Source organism: Oncorhynchus nerka, linkage group LG11, assembly GCF_034236695.1.
Source record: "Oncorhynchus nerka isolate Pitt River linkage group LG11, Oner_Uvic_2.0, whole genome shotgun sequence".
NCBI lineage: Eukaryota > Metazoa > Chordata > Actinopteri > Salmoniformes > Salmonidae > Oncorhynchus > Oncorhynchus nerka.
The window spans coordinates 31,854,357-31,875,639 of NC_088406.1; the positions used below are offsets into that span (position 1 = coordinate 31,854,357).

The window sequence follows — 21,283 nt, forward strand, 5'->3', positions numbered from 1 at the left end:
GAGTAGGGGCGGCAAGTATACCATGTGACATGGTATATACATACATTACAGTGCAAATTCTATGCAAAATGGCTGCAAAACATCCTATTGCATAACAAAAATCCAATTATGTCAAGTGATTGATTAGTGAGGGAACCACAGATGATCAAACCCATTCTCTACCTTGATCTCCATCGTAGGAATGACGACATCATATAGGTTCTTTATCGGCATGATGGGCAGGTCAAAGGGGAGGGCTTATACAGAGGAACACAAGGGACGGTAACTTCATACACCAGTAAAAGCCCAAAAGTAATTTGGAAAGTGGTTGTGTTTTATTTCATTTAACCCTTATTTTACCAGATAAGTTGACTGAGAACACATCATTTACAGCAACGACCTGGGGAATAGTTAAATGGGAAAGGAGTGGGGATGAATGAGCCAATTGGAAGCAGGGGATGATTAGGAGGGTATGAGAACCAGATTGGGAATTTAGCCAGGACACCAGGGTTAACACCCCTACTCTTACATTCCATGGGATCTTTTAGTGACCACAGAGAGTCAGGAAAACCAGCACACTACACAGGCTAATGTCCCCAATCACTGCCCTGGGATCCTCTCGTAGGCATTGATCGTCTCAGCTGCCTTCTGACACACCGCCAGCAGGATCCTCTGGATGGAGATCTAGAATCACAACACAAGCTGATCACAGAATCCGGATTCCTTTCCAGATTAAATGTTTTTTTTTAAACTGGGCCCAGGAAACCACTCAATTTTGTAAAACCAAATTCTGTTCCATTGTGTTATAATAACATTCTACAGCAATTGCAACACAATTATGAGACAAGGACAGCATTTTACCAGTGTCCTGGATAAAATGGCCACCAGGGACGACTGGTGACTGGCACTGTGACATTTGCTGAAGTAGTCCAGTGTGGCTTTGATAACATTGGAGCTGAAAGAGGGTGGGATTGGGGCTGGGTCCAGTTCCCTAGAGAGAACATGGAACATATCATCACAGACAATGAAAGGTTGTGAATGCAAGTAAGTGTGGTTGTGGAGTGGTAAGGAGTGATGTGTAATGAACATTATCCTATGCACCTCCTCAGGTCCCCTCTGCCCTCCTCAGTAGCAGCCCCATCATACAGGGTCATCAACAGCTCCACCACAATGTCCGCCAGGTTACTGTGAATCAGGCAGTAGATTTGCTGTGGAAAGTCCAACAGTGATACAGAAAGTTAGGTCTGTCCGAGAGACAGACATTAAGACTGCTTTTACAGCTTCTACTGCAGGTTCACTTGGCTGCTGCTGCTGGTTGTAGTTAGCGCACCCTGAAAGGGTTGGCAGACATGGCACCAGGGTTGGGCCAATTCCATTTCAATTCAGCCAATTCAGGGGGTGAAGTGAAAAGGACTGGATCCCAATCCTAGTTTATACAGTGCATTCGGAAAGTATTCAGACCCCATTACTTTTTCCACATTTGGTTACGTTATGGCCTTATTCTAAAACGTATTAGTGTTTTCATCTCATCAATCTACAACATTTTTGCAAATGTATAAAAAAATCTAAAACTGAAATGTGACATTTACATAAGCATTCAGAACCTTTACTCAGTACTTTGTTGAAGCACCTTTGGCAGCAATTACAGCCTCGAGTCTTCTTGGGTATGACGCTAAAATCTTGGCACACCTGTATTTGGGCGACAGGTAGCCTAGTGGTTCGAGCGTTGGTGACCGAAAGGTTGCAAGATTGAATCCCCACCCTTCTTTTTCAAGACCTCTGCAATCCGCTCTGGCATGCTTTCAATTAACTTCTAGGCCACATCCTGACTGATGGCAGCCCATTCTTGCATAATCAATGCTTGCAGTTTGTCCGAATTTGTGGGTTTTTTGTTTGTCCACCTGCCTTTTGAGGATTGACCACAAATTCTCAGTGGGATTAAGGTCTGGGGAGTTTCCTGGCTATGGACCCAAAATATCGATGTTTGTTCCCCAAGCCACTTAGTTACCACTTTTGCCTTATGGCAAGGTGCTCCATCCTGCTGGAAAAGGCATTGTTCGTCACCAAACTGTTCCTGGATGGTTGGGAGAAGTTGCTCTCGGAGAATGTGTTGGTACCATTCTTTATTCATGGCCGTGTTCTTAGGCAAAATTGTGAGTGAGCCCACTCCCTTGGCTGAGAAGCAACTCCACACATGAATGGTCTCTGGATGCTTTACTGTTGGCATGACACAGGACTGATGGTAACGCTCACCTTGTCTTCTCCAGACAAGCTTTTGTCCAGATGCCCAAAACAATTGGAAAGGGAATTCATCAGAGAAAATGACTTTACCCCCATCCTCAGCAGTCCAATCCCTGTACCCTTTGCAGAATATCAGTCTGTCCCTGATGTTTTTCCTTTAGAGAAGTGGCTTCTTTGCTGCCCTTCTTGACACCAGGCCATCCTCCAAAAGTCTTCGCCTCACTGTGCGTGCAGATGCACTCACACCTACCTGCTGCCATTCCTGAGCAAGCGCCTTATTGGTGGTGCCCCGATCCCGCAGCTGAATCAACTTTAGGAGACGGTCCTGGCGCTTGCTGGACTTTCTTGGGCAAAGCCTTTTTCACAACAATTGAACCACTCTCCTTGAAGTTCTTGATGATCCGATAAATGGTTGATTTAGGTGCAATCTTACTGGCAGCAATATCCTTGCCTGTGAAGCCCTTTTTGTGCAAAGCAATGATTACGGCACGTGTTTCCTTGCAGGTAACTATGGTTGACAGAGGATGAACAATGATTCCAAGCACCACCCTCTTTTTGAAGCTTCCAATCTGTTATTTGAACTCAATCAGCATGACAGAGTGATCTCCAGCCTTGTCCTCGTCAACACTCACACCTGTGTTAACAAGAGAATCATTGACAGGATGTCAGCTGGTCCTTTTGTGGCAGGGCTGAAATGCAGTGGAAATGTTTTTGGGGGATTCAGTTCATTTGCATTGCAAAGAGGGACTTTGCAATTAATTGCAATTCATCTGATCACTCTTCATAACATTCTGGAGTATATGCAAATTGCCATCATACAAACTGAGGCAGCAGACTTTGTGAAACTTTATATTTGCGTCATTCTCAAAACTTTTGGCCACAACTGTACAGCTGCAGCGATCGGTTAGCTGCTCAGATAGCTGATGTTTAAAGTTAGTGAGGGAAATATAAGTCTCCAGCTTCAGCGATTTTTTAATTAGTTCCAGTCATTGGCAGCAGAGAACTGGAAGGAAAGGCCGGTCAAATGAAGTGTTAGCTTTGGGGATGACCAGTGAGATATAACTGCTGGAGTGCATGCTACGGGTGGGTGTTGTTATTGTGACCAGTGAGCTGAGATAAGGCGGAGCTTTACCTAGCATAGACTTATAGATGACCTGGAGCCAGTGGGTCTGGCGACGAATATGTAGCGAGGACCAGCTGACTAGAGCATACAGGTTGCAGTGGTGGGTGGTATAAGGGGCTTTGGTGACAAAACGAATGGCACTGTGATAGACTGCATCCAGTTTGCTGAGTAGAGTATTGGAAGCTATTTTGTAAATGACATCGCCGAAGTCGAGGATCGGTAGGATAGTCAGTTTTACAAGGGTATGTTTGGCGGTGTGAGGGAAGGAGGCTTTGTTGCGAAATAGGAAGCAGATTCTAGATTTAATTTTGGATTGGAGATATGAGTCTGGAAGGATAGTTTACAGTCTAGCCAGACACCTAGGTATTTGTAGTTGTCCACATATTCTAAATCAGAACCGTGATGCTAGTCGAGCGAGCGGGAGCGGGCAGCGAATGTTTGAAAACCATGCATTTGGTTTTACTAGCGATTAAGAGCAGTTGGAGGCCACGGAAGGAGAGTTGGGATGGTGCCAGGTTTCCTCCAGACGTGACAGTTGGCATTCCTCCAGGTTCCCTCTGAGAGTTCATCAATGAGCTTGATGCCTTGATAAGCTCCTTTCCTGAGGACGGCTCACCTCTCACAGTTCTGGGCGACTTTAACCTCCCCACGTCTACCTTTGACTCATTCCTCTCTGCCTCCTTCTTTCCACTCCTCTCCTCTTTTGACCTCACCCTCTCACCTTCCCCCCCTACTCACAAGGCAGGCAATACGCTCGACCTCATCTTTACTAGATGCTGTTCTTCCACTAACCTCATTGCAACTCCCCTCCAAGTCTCCGACCACTACCTTGTATCCTTTTCCCTCTCGCTCTCATCCAACACTTCCCACACTGCCCCTACTCGGATGGTATCGCGCCGTCCCAACCTTCGCTCTCTCTCCCCCGCTACTCTCTCCTCTTCCATCCTATCATCTCTTCCCTCTGCTCAAACCTTCTCCAACCTATCTCCTGATTCTGCCTCCTCAACCCTCCTCTCCTCCCTTTCTGCATCCTTTGACTCTCTATGTCCCCTATCCTCCAGGCCGGCTCGGTCCTCCCCTCCCGCTCCGTGGCTCGACGACTCATTGCGAGCTCACAGAACAGGGCTCCGGGCAGCCGAGCGGAAATGGAGGAAAACTCGCCTCCCTGCGGACCTGGCATCCTTTCACTCCCTCCTCTCTACATTTTCCTCTTCTGTCTCTGCTGCTAAAGCCACTTTCTACCACTCTAAATTCCAAGCATCTGCCTCTAACCCTAGGAAGCTCTTTGCCACCTTCTCCTCCCTCCTGAATCCTCCTCCCCTCCCCCCTCATCCCTCTCTGCAGATGACTTCGTCAACCATTTTGAAAAGAAGGTCGACGACATCCGATCCTCGTTTGCTAAGTCAAACGACACCGCTGGTTCTGCTCACACTGCCCTACCCTGTGCTCTGACCTCTTTCTCCCCTCTCTCTCTCCAGATGAAATCTCGCGTCTTGTGACGCCGGCCGCCCAACAACCTGCCCGCTTGACCCTATCCCCTCTTCTCTTACATTTACATTTACATTTAAGTCATTTAGCAGACGCTCTTATCCAGAGCGACTTACAAATTGGTGCGTTCACCTTAAGACATCCAGTGGAACAGCCACTTTACAATAGTGCATCTAAATCTTTTAAGGGGGGTGAGAAGGATTACTTTATCCTATCCTAGGTATTCCTGAAAGAGGTGGGGTTTCAGGTGTCTCCGGAAGGTGGTGATTGACTCCGCTGTCCTGGCGTTGTGAGGGAGTTTGTTCCACCATTGGGGGGCCAGAGCAGCGAACAGTTTTGACTGGGCTGCGCGGGAACTGTACTTCCTCAGTGGTAGGGAGGCGAGCAGGCCAGAGGTGGATGAACGCAGTGCCCTTGTTTGGGTGTAGGGCCTGATCAGAGCCTGGAGGTACTGAGGTGCCGTTCCCCTCACAGCTCCGTAGGCAAGCACCATGGTCTTGTAGCGGATGCAAGCTTCAACTGGAAGCCAGTGGAGAGAGCGGAGGAGCGGGGTGACGTGAGAGAACTTGGGAAGGTTGAACACCAGACGGGCAGCGGCGTTCTGGATGAGTTGTAGGGGTTTAATGGCACAGGCAGGGAGCCCAGCCAACAGCGAGTTGCAGTAATCCAGACGGGAGATGACAAGTGCCTGGATTAGGACCTGCGCTGCTTCCTGTGTGAGGCAGGGTCGTACTCTGCGGATGTTGTAGAGCATGAACCTACAAGAACGGGCCACTGCCTTGATGTTAGTTGAGAACGACATGGTGTTGTCCAGGATCACGCCAAGGTTCTTAGCGCTCTGGGAGGAGGACACAATGGAGTTGTCAACCGTGATGGCGAGATCATGGAATGGGCAGTCCTTCCCCGGGAGGAAGAGCAGCTCCGTCTTGCCGAGGTTCAGCTTGAGGTGGTGATCCGTCATCCACACTGATATGTCTGCCAGACATGCAGAGATGCGATTCGCCACCTGGTCACTCTTCTCCAGACCATTTCCGGAGACCTTCTCCCTTACCTCACCTCGCTCATCAACTCATCCCTGACCGCTGGCTACGTCCCTTCCGTCTTCAAGAGAGCGAGAGTTGCACCCCTTCTGAAAAAACCTACACTCGATCCCTCCGATGTCAACAACTACAGACCAGTATCCCTTCTTTCTTTTCTCTCCAAAACTCTTGAACGTGCCGTCCTTGGCCAGCTCTCCCGCTATCTCTCTCAGAATGACCTTCTTGATCCAAATCAGTCAGGTTTCAAGACTAGTCATTCAACTGAGACTGCTCTTCTCTGTATCACGGAGGCGCTCCACACTGCTAAAGCTAACTCTCTCTCCTCTGCTCTCATCCTTCTAGACCTATCGGCTGCCTTCGATACTGTGAACCATCAGATCCTCCTCTCCACCCTCTCCGAGTTGGGCATCTCCGGCGCGCCCACGCTTGGATTGCGTCCTACCTGACAGGTCGCTCCTACCAGGTGGCGTGGCGAGAATCTGTCTCCTCACCACGTGCTCTCCCACTGGTGTCCCCCAGGGCTCTGTTCTAGGCCCTCTCCTATTCTCGCTATACACCAAGTCACTTGGCTCTGTCATAACCTCACATGGTCTCTCCTATCATTGCTATGCAGACGACACACAATTAATCTTCTCCTTTCCCCCTTCTGACGACCAGGTGGCGAATCGCATCTCTGCATGTCTGGCAGACATATCAGTGTGGATGACGGATCATCACCTCAAGCTGAACCTCGGCAAGACGGAGCTGCTCTTCCTCCCGGGGAAGGACTGCCCGTTCCATGATCTCGCCATCACGGTTGACAACTCCATTGTGTCCTCCTCCCAGAGCGCTAAGAACCTTGGCGTGATCCTGGACAACACCCTGTCGTTCTCAAATAACATCAAGGCGGTGGCCCGTTCCTGTAGGTTCATGCTCTACAACATCCGCAGAGTACGACCCTGCCTCACACAGGAAGCGGCGCAGGTCCTAATCCAGGCACTTGTCATCTCCCGTCTGGATTACTGCAACTCGCTGTTGGCTGGGCTCCCTGCCTGTGCCATTAAACCCCTACAGCTCATCCAGAACGCCGCAGCCCGTCTGGTGTTCAACCTTCCCAAGTTCTCTCACGTCACCCCGCTCCTCCGCTCTCTCCACTGGCTTCCAGTTGAAGCTCGCATCCACTACAAGACCATGGTGCTTGCCTACGGAGCTGTGAGGGGAACGGCACCTCAGTACCTCCAGGCTCTGATCAGGCCCTACACCCAAACAAGGGCACTGCGTTCATCTACCTCTGGCCTACTCGCCTCCCTACCACTGAGGAAGTACAGTTCCCGTTCAGCCCAGTCAAAACTGTTCGCTGCTCTGGCCCCCCAATGGTGGAACAAACTCCCTCACGACGCCAGGACAGCGGAGTCAATCACCACCTTCCGGAGACACCTGAAACCCCACCTCTTTAAGGAATACCTAGGATAGGATAAAGTAATCCTTCCCCCCCCCCCTTAAAAGATTTATATGCACTATTGTAAAGTGGCAGTTCCACTGGATGTCATAAGGTGAACGCACCAATTTGTAAGTCGCTCTGGATAAGAGCGTCTGCTAAATGACTTAAATGTAAATGTAAATGTAGTTCAATCTTGGTTTCATCAGACCAAAGAATATTGTTTCTCATGGTCTGAGAGTCCTTTAGGTATCTTTTAGCAAACTCCAAGTGGGCTGTCATGTGCCTTGTACTGAGGAGTGGCTTCCGTCACTCCAATTCTGTCAGATCAGTAAATTCACTAAAAGTAATTTTATGGTCATACAACTTATGGGCTAAAGTATAATGTAAACTAAGCATGTGCAACTACCTGTAGAAGAGAGTGGGGTGATTGAGCAGAGTGTAGGAGAAGGACTCCAGGGTATAGCCAGGCTAGCCCAGCCCCTCTGCCACCAGGTAATCCAGGTGAGAGCTAACAAACCCCTCCACACTTCTGTAGCCCAGAACTCTGGACTCACTGCCCAGGATCTACATGGGGTGAGGGACAAACCAGGTTAACATTCAGTCTGTCAATATCATAGCATACTGATAGTAGTCAGACAGCGATACTGTATGTAGTGACGGTGGAAAGGCTGAGTTATCCACCTACACTATAAAGTGCTTTCAGTTTAAGAAACATTAATACAATACATAATTTATGAGACTGTAAATACGTGTAGCCAAATGATTTGCCCTTAGCTCTTTGATGAGTGGCTCCTCTATGTTGTTCTCCTTGTTGGACTAGAAGAGGGCGAAGAGGGACTGTTTCTCACAGACGGGGCTGCAGCACAGCACCACCGACATTCTTCAGCAGCGTGGCCTTGCGGATAAATGTCTCGTCATTCAGGTATTCAGGAGAGCTGCTCTTCTGTGACACACACCAGGGAGAGCAGAGGGATAGTGAGATGGACTGGCCATAAAAATGTCTGTCAGAGTAACATGTGAAAGACAGGTTTACCTGGAGCCTCATCCCTTCTTAGGCTTTCGGGTAGACGTTCTCAAAGGCTGTCTGCTGGCATTTCAGAGGAAGCATCTTTCTCTTCTCCAAGCTGTCTGGTGTCATCTCCAAGAACAGCCTATGGATGGAAGAGAGCATGCATGGTAGACATGTTAAACATGTAAATATTAACTTTTTAACTTCATAGACATTAGCCTCTGTGATGGCATTAAGGCTGGTGAGAGTGTTCCCTTGGTGTAATGGCTGAGGACACCATCACTCCCTTCACTTTCACCATGTAGTCAAAGGGCATCTCGTTGAAACTGAAATGCAGGTACATGCTCTCAATCTCATTCAGGCTATCTTTCGCTTTCACTTGAGTTTGGTCTTGAGTCACAGCACTTTAAGCAGAGGGAAAGATTGGAGGCAGCATGAAATCTATGGAGTGGCGCAGTGGGCTAATACACTGCAGCTCAGTGAAAAATGCTTCACAGCTGTACCTGGTTCGAATCCTGGCTGCATCACATCCGGCCGTGATTGAGAGTCCCAAAGGGCGGCGCAAAATTGGCCCAACGTCGTCCGGGTTTGGCCGGGGTAGGCCATCATTGTAAATAAGAATTTGTTCTTAACTGACTTGCCAAGTTAAATACTGACTTGCCCCCCAAAAAATTGACACTAACCAGGTTTTCATCAAAACTTTTTATGCGAGTAAAGCACATGACAGAAAGTGTAAAGACTGGCCTGATGGAAATAGCAAATTTGTCAGTAAAAACTTTCCAAATGTTGACAAAACTAAAAAATATTCTAAACCAGGTGGGATGTTTTTGTGTCAGTAAAATTAATTATGCGAGAAATGGCAGTGGAAACACCTTTATGCGCCAGTATTGATATAATAACCATCATATCGTAGTAAACTTGGAATCATGTGAGTAAATGTTGGCTCACACAACCTTAATTGACCCCACCATATACATTCCTCCTAGAGATAACCATTAACTTCTGGTGTAGCAAGTATTTCAAATTACAACCCAACACCTGAAAGCAGACTGTGGCCCTCCTCCTTTCCATAGGATACCTGATGTCTAACAATAACATGTTCTGCATTCCCCTCTCTCCCTCAGTACCATGAACAAGGATATTTCATAGTTCAAGTTCAGAATGAAGAACCCATCTGGGTAATAAACTGTGTAGGAAGACATACTACCTGAGACCTGCATCCCAGGTGAGCTGCTTGGAGCCTTTAGATGCTCTGGTTCCAGAATGTGATGCAGCTCCTCCACTGTGTCAGGAGACCGGAGGAGTTGTCTGAAGCTATAAGCCTCTTTCTGTATACAAGAACATAATGTTTTGTGCACAGATGCAAAAGCCACCACCAGTAATAACAATCATCAAAACAAACTTCAATGACAAACGGGTATCAGCTTCTATATGTAACGTCGTGGAAGTAACTTGAAATTAGCTAAAAACTGAAAGTGGACACTCCCACTTGAAACACAATTTCCCATAATGCACATCTTCCAAATATGATGGAAATTCCGGGTTACGTGTGCTCGAGTTCCCCGCCTTTTCACGAATCGTAGGATGTTGCACCCTGGATGTTTTGACCAAATGTAGCGTTACTTGCTTTATTCGTGATTAATGTATTTTTACTTGATTTTACAGATAATGTAACTTGTAATTGTTGCAATAATTCGACATTGCAGCCATGTTGCTTCCGTCTGACATAGCGCGGCTCGTTTTAGGTAAGTCTGAACTGGGTCCTGTTTGTATTGCTTGCTAACCTAAAGCTACCTATGTGGAAGTGGCAGTAAGCTAGCTAACGTTAGAATACTATCTGCAATATCCTGCTGGTGATATTGCGTCCAGGGCTGCACTGTAGCAAGCCAACTCGCTGTCCTCTTACTGTGGAAAGTTACGCCTCCAATTCTGCTACTCTTGTATACTGTTTTCTTTTACAGGATACATGCAACAAGAGGGACTGTGTTCTACAAGCCAGGCATTCATTCGTGAAAGCCCCAATTTGAAGGAGTACGCAGAACACAGCTCAGATGATGCAACTATTCCTGCTTGTGTGTTTGTAAGTTTCTTTCATACTGTATATAGCTGTGCTCAACTCTTCACTGTAATGACTATATAGTTAGTGAGTTCGTTAGTGGATTAACGTTACTTAGCTAGGTAGCTAATTCATGTGTACTCCCATTGCAGTCCCTCTTTGGGAAAAACCTGACAACTATTTTGAATGAGTATGTTGCTGTCAAAGCTAAAGGTAAGCATAACCTCTGACCACTACCACTTTCAGTAAATGAGTACAAGGACTTTCACGTTTGTATTTTATTCTTGGTTGTCACACTTCCCTGCTATTTCTCCTTAGAGACGATTGAAGAGACTCAGATACCTGTCATGATGACATCATTGTGGAAAAAGCTTGATTTCACACTCAATCAAATAAAGTAAGGACCTATTTTTATCTATAAAACGGCAAAGAAAAACTTGCCAACAGATTGCTGTTTGATGGTGTCACTTTCTGACATTTTCAATTCTACGTATTTCTTTCATTAGGTCTATGCAAAACTCCCCAGCTATTATCCAGAATCAAAGACGTAAGTGCTTTATTAAATATTCTTGCACATTAAATGGTTATGGTTTTAGTACTACCTCTGAACTTGGGTTTCATTGCCTCTTTTTTGTAATGTTGTGGCTCAAGCTGTCAGGCAGAGTGTTGAACTCCATGGCAGTATGACAGGGGTCCCTAATTACATTCAGCCATGGGCAGTTTTTTTCCCCTTGGGCGAGGGGCCTACCTGGAATATAGTAATAAATCATTTAGTGGCTGTGGTTCTGAATTTTCTGGATTCAGACTTGCTGTTGCAAGAGACTTCTGTGCATTAATCTCCTTTCAGTTGCTGCTCAGTCGTTTTTGACGCTGCCACTTGTTCACAAATTAGCAGTCAATAGTAATTTAATGTAATTTTTTTATCGTCATTGCAAACATTGTCTAAACAGTAGGCAGACTGCTGGCTATATGGCAGCATAACTATAAAGATTACATCACACAAAACGCAAATTGTTTTGAACACTGCAAATTGACTGCAAGAATCCCAAACAGAGTATTTGATAAAAACATAATCATTTTAAACCTTCATTACTTTGGTATACAATCATATATTCCTCTCTGTTTATGTGTAGGAATACTAATTTCCAGGTGATTTTACAATATTTTATGTCAAATCGATTTGACATAAAATAAATTCACCCACGGGCTGTCTATTGGGGAAACCTGCTGTATGATGTGATTCATAAACCTATTTCCTCTGCAAGTCCGCACACGTAATGGGATCGTGAACATGAGGGGGCGACAGAGAGCCTTGTCATCAACGCAGTCCCCCAGCTCTGGGTTTCTGTCATCGTCGGCCCAGGGCATCGCCACCCCAGTCTGCTACAGCTCCCAGCAGAACAGACCCTCCCCCATCTGCGGCACACAGCCCCAGATCCAAGATGGAGGACATCTGCTCATTAATGTGAACCGTAAGTAAACTCATCCATGAGCAGCAGTGTACTGGGGAAGGTTGTTACAGTAGGTGTCTATCACATCTCATTTTAACTGGCAATTGCTGTCATCATTATGAACATTAATACCAACTTATAGGAAAGAATGTCAAAGCTTCATTGAATAATTGACACTTGCTTTTTATTACAGGGGAGTCACCTTTGCAAATAACGGTTCCAGACAACCGGTTAACCACAGGACCATTATCCCCAGGGCGTCGGAAATGGTAAGATAGTCATTCTCATCTATTTGTTTACTTCTTTAAGTTCTTCTTACCCATGTGTAGATTGTAGGGATGTACCAATTCAACTGTGTGCATTTTTCCCCATTTTAAAATGTTTAAAGATACACGTGCATCGGACGGTGGACCCCAAACTGACCCAAATGTAGCATGCATTGGTCAGAAAATCAATTCAATCGGTGCTTCACTAATATGTTTTGCTCATATTACGTTATTTTTCTACCTCTCATCTTTGGTGATAACTGATGCATCCTCTGCTTCAGTATCGAACTGCATGTGCCTTCAGAAAGTAAGTAGTCGTACCACTTGACTTATTCCACATTTTGTAGTTACAAATGGAATTCAAATGGATTTTTTTTTTTTTCACCCATCTACAGGCAACACACCATAATGACCAAGTGGAGAGAGTTTTTTTGGGACATTTTTGTACATTTTGTGAAAATGAAATACGGAAATATATCATTTACCTGAGTATTCACACTCTTGAGTCAATAGTTTGTAGAAGCACCTTTGGTGGCAATTACAACTTTGAGTCGTCTTGGGCAGGTCTGTATCAGCTTTGCCCATCTGGATTTGGGGATTTTTCTCCCATTCTTCCTTGTAGATTTTCTCAAGCTCTGTTAAATTAGCTGGGGAGTGGTGGTGAACAGCAATCTTCAAGTCTTTCCACAGGTTTTCAATGCAATTCATGTCTGGGCTTTGGCTGGGCCACTCAAGGACTTAAACATTCTTGTTCTGTAGCCATTCCAGTGTTGCTTTGGCTGTATGCATGATGTCATTGTCCTGTTGGAATGTAAATCTTTGCCCCGTCTGTCGTTTGCACTTTGAAGCTGGTTCTCATCAAGGATTTTCATGTATTTGGCTCCATTCATTGTTCCCTCTATCCTTACCAGCCTCCCAGTCCCTGTTGCTGAAAAGCATCCCCATAGCATACTGGTAGGGACGGTGTTAAGACGGGTGATGAGCTGTGCCTGGTTTTCTCCAGACATATCGCTTTTTGTTCAGGCCAAAGAGTTTAAGTTTTGTCTCATCAGACCACAATCTTTTGCCTTATGCTCTGAGTCTTTCATGTGCCTTTTTGTTGACATGTGCCTTTTTCTCAGGAGTGCTTTGGTCTAGCCACTCCCATAAAGCACAGGTTGGTGAAGTGCTGTAGAGAGTGTTTCTGGCAGGTTCTCCCTTCTCAGCCAAAGAACCGTCAGAGTTGGGTTCTTGTTCACCTCCCTGACCAAGGTCTTTCTTGCCCGCTTGCTTAATTGGTCAGACGGCCAGCTCTAAACAGTCTGGGTAGTTCCATTTTCCAATAATGTGCTCTTGGAAACTTGCAACTCTCTAGAAATGGTTTCATACCCTTCCCATCAAAATAATATCTCAGATCTACAGACAGTTCCTTGGACTTCATGGTATAGTTGCTGCTCTGACATGCACTGTCAACTGTGGGACCTTATATATACAGGTGTGTTTTTATAAATCATGTCCAAATAATTGAATTGGCCACAAGTGGACTTGGATGCACCTCTAAGCTCAATTTGGAGTGTCATAGCAAAGGGGTATGAATACCTATATTTCTGTATATAATTTTCAATAAATTTGCAAAGATTTCTAAAAACATGTTTTCACTTTGTCATTATGGGGTATTATGTGTAGATGGGTGAGAGAGAATCTATTTAATCCATTCTGAATTCAGGTTGTAAAATGTGGAATAAGTCAAGGTTATGAATACTTGGCCTCCCGGGTGGCGCAGTGGTTAAGGGCGCTGTACTGCAGCGCCAGCTGTGCCATCAGAGTCCCTGGGTCGCGCCCAGGCTCTGTCGTAACCGGCCGCGACCGGGAGGTCCGTGGGGCGACGCACAATTGGCCTAGCGTCGTCCGGGTTAGGGAGGGCTTGGTTGGTCCTTCCATTTCTGTGTGGCACCTTCAGCATTAAAATACTACAATGGCTTGCGTGATATTATGCTTTATTAGTTATGTCATTTGCTAAGTTATTGTTATCTATGCGCTGTTGAAAATGCTGGTACGCAACTCTTATCTGGCTGTATCTGCTGAATGGGGCTTACAATAGATTTTATTTTGAGATGGGAGTGAAATCTAAAGTTGTGCTATATAATCGTTGGCTGTGTCATAGCTAATTTTGCTATGTTCAAACCGAATCGCACCGACTCGGTTCAAACTAAAACGTATCGTTCTTGTAACATATTGGAGCCCATGTATCTAGATGCGTATCGAATTGTCTTGAAATGGAAAGATGCATATCCTTAGTAGATTGAGTTATGATAAAAGAGTAATCTTCCCAGTGACTCCCCCAGGAGGAGAGGTGGGGGCTCCGGTGGGACTGGAAGAGCCAACATGGCGGCCAGTAGCCTGACAGCAGAGCCCCAGAGTGAAGAGGCAGTCACAGAGAATTTCCCTGTGAGTACAAAACAAAGTTAATACTCTGCATTTGAAACACTGCTAAACCCAGTTGACTGATGTGAATTTATCATTAAATTGTGTTTTTGCAGCAAATGTTGATACAAAATGCAAGAGAGAGGATTCTAAATGACAAGTCCTTACAAGAGAAGCTTGCTGAAAACATCAACAAAATTCTAGCAAGGTAATAATAAAAGTAGATATTCTTGAGTAACATTTGAACAGTACCGACTTCATTACGTATTACATTTGGCTGTTGGGTAGAGTAGCTATTATTTCTTACCTGTGCATGTGTTTCTTACTCTCTACTTGTAGTGATGTCAGTCCTCAGGCTTTAAAGGCATCATGCAGCACCATGGAGCCTGACCAGTCAATAGATGAAATTCTGGGCCTGCAGGTAATGTCATGTTCTGACAGACTTGCTATAACCCCATTTCTCCATTCGAACTCGCAGAACATTGTCCGTCTTTAGTGCATAGAGTGTGGATTTGTGCTTTCTACTGACGTTTTACTTTGTGCAGGGGGAGATTCATATGTCTAATGATGTTATACAAGACATCTTGGAGCAGACAGAGTCCGACCCAGCCTTCCAGGCTCTTTTTGACCTCTTTGATTACGGTAAACATTTTAATCTTTGCTGATGATTTAATCTAGATCATGTGCAGGATTTTGTTGCACCTGACAATGCATGAAGTGGGTCTGGTGATTGTTTGACTAAGATTTTATAAAAATGTAATTATTCCACTAAATCTCTTGATTCTTTGCATTAAGGCAAAAGCAAAACCAGTGAGGATACTGAACAAGGAGCTGGGAACGTGAGCAATACCACCACAGAGCATGGTGAGACTGAGACTAGATGTATTGACGGCTCTCCTGAGACTGGAGACCCAGGTATGGACAAAATTCTCATGACCTTTTAAATAATGCCTGTTGGAATCATATACTAAACATTATTGATGCTTCATCAGCAATCTCTTTCTGACAGTGGGATTTCTCTTTAATTTCTCAGGCACTGGGCCTGAAAACTCGACATGTGGACAAGAAAATAGAGTAACAAAGTCCAGTCAAGAGCCCAAGCGTAAGAAAACAAGGAAATCTGCACCTCCTGTTTCAAGCACTTCAAAGGCAACTCCTGGACCCAGTAGCAGAGGGTTGAGAAGGGGAGCTATCTCAACAACTCCTGGACTCAGTAGCAGAGGGTTGAGAAATGGAGCTAGCTCAACAACTCCTGGATCCAGTAGCAAAGGGGTGAAAAAGGGAGATATTGCAACTCGACCCTCAGCACGTATTGATCAACTTACCGTCGCTGCTTCATCTGCCGCAAAGGACTCTGATAGGGTTGACTCAGGCTCCATCTTTAATCCGGATGTATCAGGCGTGGATATAGACGAACCTCTCAATACCCCCCTTGACAGTATAGCTCCGCCAGATGTCTTTGAGCCAGTCAGACAGGAGAGTGGAACAATTCGTCCGGCGTCAGCATGCAACACACCTTCATCTGAAACCAGGACGGTCTCTGCTGTGAAAAACATATTAGGCAATGAGAACACAGTGGGGGCTGATGGTAGACAAGTGATGGATAACCAAGCTTCACTTCTTAACTCCTCACCTTCCCTGTCCAATTCCATGCCAATGCTGGATCAGTCAAACAAGGCTCCCATACAGGCCTCTAACCTGCCTCATAGGAATATTACCCCTCCCAGCAGTGTAGGAATTTCACAACCTCTACCACAGACCATACACTCTATGGCTGTCCCCTCAGTTACAACAACTCCTGCTGCCCCAACCTTCATCCCAAACCCCAACCCTACAGGCAAGGAAGTAGACCCCAGTAAGATTGTTGCCCTGAAGATCATAATCAGCGATGAGCAGGAGGAGCCCTCCAGTGACTCTGCCCTGAACCAGGCTGTGTCCAGCATCACTGGGGATAGGATCCCCACCATCTTCCTCTCCTCTCCCACCAAGTCACCTGCTAAGGCCCCGGCCCTCAGTGGAGCCCCAATGGCTCAGGAGGAGACTGTGCAGGCAGTGAGCAGCTTACAGAGGGCAGAAGTCCTCCTGCCAGCAGAGACCAATCCTCTTAGTGGGAAAGCAGGGGATGTGGCAGCATTGGCAGGGACGTCATCTGCGTTGACACAGCCTGGCTACTACATTCAGCTGCCCTTTGATTCAGCCACATCCACCAACAGCTACATCTTAGTGACAGACACATCAGCTACAGACCCCCAGTCCAACAAGGTGATATTACCCAGTGGCGCCCCACAGGTACAGACTGTACCCCCTACCTCATATACTCTGGCCACTCCACCCTGCTATTCCCCTGGTAAGACTGCATATAAATACTTAAAGATGCACTATTCAAAAATCACTCACCATTTCCTTGTTGCTAAAATTCTAATAGTTCACCTAATTTCAGTTTGAAATATATTTTCCTTAACCAAAAATATTGTGTATTCAGCTTTTTGAAGCTGGTGTACAAAACCGAAAATAAAAGATGCTAAAATGAAACTTTGTCTCTTTTGAACGTCAGCCATTTGACCTTCGGTTGATCCGCATGGCAGAGTCTACTCTTTTCCGGCTTACAGACTGGTCGTCAGTTGCCGAGTCATCTAAGAACGGGAAGCATAGAAATAGTGCACTTAAACAGATATACTGCTTGTTAGACTTGCTTTCAATAAGTGACAGATCTATAACACACATTTTTATGTGAATTTGGTTGGGTCGCCTAAAAAGTTACATATTGTATGTCAAATTGGGGGACAAATGAATGCGAAGAGTCACATTTTGTATTACGACGCATACCTTTTCTGGCCATTTACCATCCTAAAAATTAGGAATAAGCTAAGGCTTTGATTTCTGGTCAAACATAGAAAAGGAGTCTTTCGAAAACAAACTAGAATAGGTCTTATAAGGTATTAGAAATACATCAAAACAAGACTTATATCAACACTTTTGTATGTCGTTTTGGAGAAATTGTTCTGCCTTCTGTAAGTTTAAGAAACATTGCCATGTGCCTTGAAGTTCCGTTACCAAAAACTAGCATCTTTAATATATTTTCTAATTTCTCTCCCTCTTGAGGGAAGATAATGAATGTTCAGAAGTAACAAGAAAAGGCAGACCTATGAATTAGTTATGGTGCTTTTACTGTTAACACTTTTGTTAAGTGATTAGAATGTGAATTTCTGAAAAATCGTCAATGGAATTTCTGTTATTCAATTGGCTACAATGGGAAATCATAGTAGTCACAAACCACACTTTGGTTCACAAGATTGAACAGCACAGTTCAGTAGAGAATAGTATATAGTTCAGTAATGTAGAGTTCAGTACAATTAGGAAAAGTAGAATACAGTACAGCACACTAGAGTTGAGTACACTAATATACTGTACTGAGCAGTACTTTGATATCCAAACTTGTGAAACATAGACGTTTATGATTGGTTCAAATTTGGTCCGGTCCTGACCAACCAAATTTGGTCTTGTTTGGGGGCAGAGCTCATTAAAATTATAGCCAGTTTGTAGAATAATACCCAAGTATGCAATGTGTAACTATTTAGGATACACCACCAGGAATAGAATGATATTCATATCCATAATTATGCATTTCTGTGTAGTACAGATCAGGGATCCATTATGAAATTCCGTTACCTCAATTCCGTTACCGTGTGTAAATCCACTTCACTTACAGTTCAATAACCAAAAGGGATCCATTATGAAATTCCGTTACCTCAATTCCGTTACCGTGTGTAAATCCACTTCACTTACAGTTCAATAACCAAAAGAGAGTCAATAACTGACACCTCATTCTTTCTGCAGACATCATTGAATTCTTAATTCAGAGCATATATTTAAACATTTTGGGGAAAAGTAGATAAAAAAAAAACGAAGTGATGTTTTACTGAAATTCTGTTACCAAACTTTGCATCTGCACAGTTCTTGCAGTACACTTAATTTATTAACATTTTCTGTGTAAATTGTTAAAAGTAGACTTTGTGCATGAAGTTGTATGCTTTGTTAAACTTTGAAATCAATGTTTTTTTGTTTGGCATACATTTACAGTTGAATGACCCCAATAGTCATCACTCACTTAATTTGCCATGCTGTTTTGCTGGTGGGAAATGTCTAACCAGTTATATCCTCCCAGGATCTAGACTCATCATATCTTCACCAGTTCAGCCCATGCTGCAAAGCATGGTGGTTCCTGTATCTGTTGTTGGGCAGAACAATGCAACACAGTTCTCAGTAGTTCCTAATCAGGTAAGCATTCCTTCTCTTTTTTAAATCTTTTTTTTTGTTTTTTTACTGTTTTACATATTTGGATTTAATCATTTTCTTGAACCAATAGGCTAATTTAGCTACAACAACATGTGCATCTAGTGATCATTTGTTTGTTTCAGTTGATAGCCATGCCTAGCCCTGCTTCAGCAAAGCAGCCAGCAGCAGTGAATACCGACCCTAAACTGGCTCCCAAGGACACCACGGTCTCAGGTAAGGAATGGTGTTCAGTCCTCCATGTCATTGTCTGTTTACTGTTGTCCTGTAATTTATTCACAAATTTTGTTGCTTGCTTGTGCATTTCAGGAAAAACGGGAGCTTCTGGATCGAATATAGTTACAAAGCAGGTCCACCCGCAATCCTCTGAAAGCACAGGGCAGCAGAAGGGAGCAGTTGGCTCGAGCCCCAGCCATAGGAGGATGCTTTGCTTTGATGGGTCTGCTGGTGAAACTTCCACCTCCAAAGCTACAGCTACTGCTGTATTGCCTGTCCAACAGGTGGAGAAAGAGATACCTAAATCTGCCTCTGCTATCTTGGGGAGCAGCAGGCCAAAAAGGAGAATAGAAACTGTAAGATGTACAGACAACACTCAGACATCATGGACCGGAACAGAGATGGAGAAATCCTCCACTGTCCAAAAGCAGAAAGAAGCTGTGAAAAAGACCCCTTCAAAGAGGGACGCAAATCAAAATGCTAGAGGTCAAAGTGCAAGTACCAGTAGATCTCAGAGTGCTGGTAGCAGTAGGACTGATGCTTCACAGTCAGAGTCCAGGAAGAGATCTCAATCAGCAGACAAGAAGGATGATGGTGGAGCAGGACCTAAGGATGCCCAGAGCTCCAGGTCCTCTTCCTCTGATCACAGACTGAGATCAGGGAGCAGGAAAGAGAAAGACGCATATAGACAAGAGCCTACTGAGAAATCTCCTGCCAAGGAGCGGGAGGGACGGACAGAGAAAAGGGCATCTTCTCAGGATCCCCCTCGTGTCACTGCCAATAAGGAGAATGAGCTGGAGGGGGGAAGGCGAGAGCAGCAGCCCACACCAGCACCAAGAGCATTCAGCCCGGCCCCCCAAACCCCTGTCCCCCAGGCTTGCTCCAGCAAATTCCCCTCCAAGACCAGCCCACTGACCAAGCAGGCAGCTGAAATGCTCCACAACATCCAGGGTCTAAACCCTCCCTCCACCCCTCCTAAGAAGCCTGGCATGGGCTGTCTGGAGCTGCCTCTTCCTCGGACCCCTGGCCGTCTCCAGGAGTCTCTATACTGCCCCAGGACCCTGCACGTCAGAAGCTAGACAGAAACGGAGAGGGCACCCCCAGGCACCTGGTCCCTCCCACCACCCCAGACCTTCCCTCCTGCAGCCCAGCCAGCGAAGCAGGGAGTGAAAACAGCATCAACATGGCGGCTCACACACTGATGATCCTATCCCGAGCCGCCATTGCCAGGACAGGCACCCCACTGAAAGACAGCTTGCGCCAGGAGGGGGCTGGAGCAGTGACCCCTGTAGCCTTCAAGAGCAAGAAGCGCAAGCAGCCTGAGTCCCTGGCCAGCCCGCCAGCAAAGAAAGATATCTCAGGTTCATCTGGCAGTACGAAGAAAGCAAAGGTGAATTTTCTATTCAATCTGTGTATCTTAAGGTTCATAATTGAATGTGATTGCATCAACCCAGTCGTAGATATTTGGCATAATCTCCGACATTAAATGTGAACTCAGTTTTTCCTTCTTTGCTTGTATAATGAGAAAGCACATTAAAACCACTGCATCTCTTTATGATGTGTACCCCTCAGAAACAGCAGAAACTAATGGATTCCTTCCCCGATGACTTGGATGTGGATAAGTTCCTGTCTTCACTGCATTATGATGAGTGATGGGTTGAGTTATAGCAGTTGGACAATGAGATGAGAATCTCCCAAACACTACCTACCTACTCTCCAGGAATTGAACAAGCCATAATTTACTGCCACAGTGCCTATGGTTAAATCATAGGTGTTAGGCACCTGTGGCCTAGTGGAGCATGTCCTCAGCTATTATTTTTTCTTCGTTGGTATGCCTGCTTGTAGGGTTTGTCCTACATCCTTTGGCGTAACAACTAATTATACATGTGATGTATATACTGTATAGACATTATTGCAGAAATGCTAGATTGAGAGCACTTTGGTTCCATTCAAGGACTGTAATGTTAAGAATGGTTTCCCAATCTTGTATTAATAATTTCAAGAATTCAACCCTTTTTCAATATTTCACTGTGTCTAAACTTTAAATGATCCACCCAACACACTATGGCTGTGGTTAGATAGGCAGCACAATTCTGATCTTTATTTCACTAATTGGTATTTTGACCAGATCAGATGTGAAAAATATTGGTCAAAAAGACCAATTAGTGGGAAAAAATATCAGAATTGGGCTGCGTGGTGTGTGTGTGTAAAATACATTTGTGCAGATGTTTTCTTTACTAGTGATTTTAAATTAAATCTTGTTTTAGAAAAATCTAGTTTCATTGTTTCTGTGCAGGT

At 45.1% G+C, this 21,283-nt stretch overlaps 2 protein-coding genes across 3 annotated transcripts; one reads left to right on the forward strand and one right to left on the reverse strand.

The window, feature by feature from the left end:
• Window positions 1-292: 292 nt before the first annotated feature.
• Window positions 293-9,838, reverse strand: LOC115136691 (serine-protein kinase ATM-like). 2 transcript variants are annotated; one of them, XM_065024412.1, is made up of 6 exons: window positions 9,508-9,838; window positions 8,325-8,442; window positions 7,698-8,234; window positions 1,081-1,187; window positions 841-970; window positions 293-663 (listed from the first exon to the last, which is right to left on the reverse strand). In XM_065024412.1, the coding sequence occupies exons 4-6, from the start codon at window positions 1,131-1,133 to the stop codon at window positions 580-582; spliced, it is 267 nt and encodes an 88-aa protein (XP_064880484.1). In that variant the 5' UTR covers window positions 1,134-1,187; window positions 7,698-8,234; window positions 8,325-8,442; window positions 9,508-9,838; the 3' UTR covers window positions 293-579. The 2 variants fall into 2 exon arrangements, with proteins under 2 accessions (XP_064880484.1, XP_029528219.1); XM_029672359.2 differs by lacking the exons at window positions 7,698-8,234; window positions 8,325-8,442.
• A 53-nt stretch (window positions 9,839-9,891) lies between these two features.
• Window positions 9,892-21,257, forward strand: LOC115136690 (protein NPAT). Its single transcript, XM_029672357.2, is given in 18 exon segments — window positions 9,892-10,045; window positions 10,262-10,380; window positions 10,509-10,569; window positions 10,675-10,753; window positions 10,863-10,903; window positions 11,622-11,828; window positions 12,001-12,076; window positions 14,398-14,500; window positions 14,593-14,684; window positions 14,816-14,897; window positions 15,022-15,118; window positions 15,272-15,391; window positions 15,510-16,823; window positions 18,642-18,754; window positions 18,895-18,985; window positions 19,079-20,041; window positions 20,044-20,375; window positions 20,558-21,257. Coding segments are annotated over 18 exon segments (4,008 nt in total). The 5' UTR covers window positions 9,892-10,008; the 3' UTR covers window positions 20,639-21,257.
• The last annotated feature ends 26 nt before the right edge of the window (window positions 21,258-21,283 follow it).

Bases quoted from the DNA above. Each gene is read 5' to 3' on its own strand.
- LOC115136691 (XM_029672359.2), bottom strand. From the start codon at position 1,133: ATGACCCTGTATGATGGGGCTGCTACTGAGGAGGGCAGAGGGGACCTG. The intron at 971-1,080 runs GTGCATAGGATA...TGTTCTCTCTAG, and splicing joins GGCAGAGGGGACCTGAGGAG to GGAACTGGACCCAGCCCCAA. The intron at 664-840 runs GTAAAATGCTGT...TTGTGATTCTAG, and splicing joins CCATTTTATCCAGGACACTG to ATCTCCATCCAGAGGATCCT.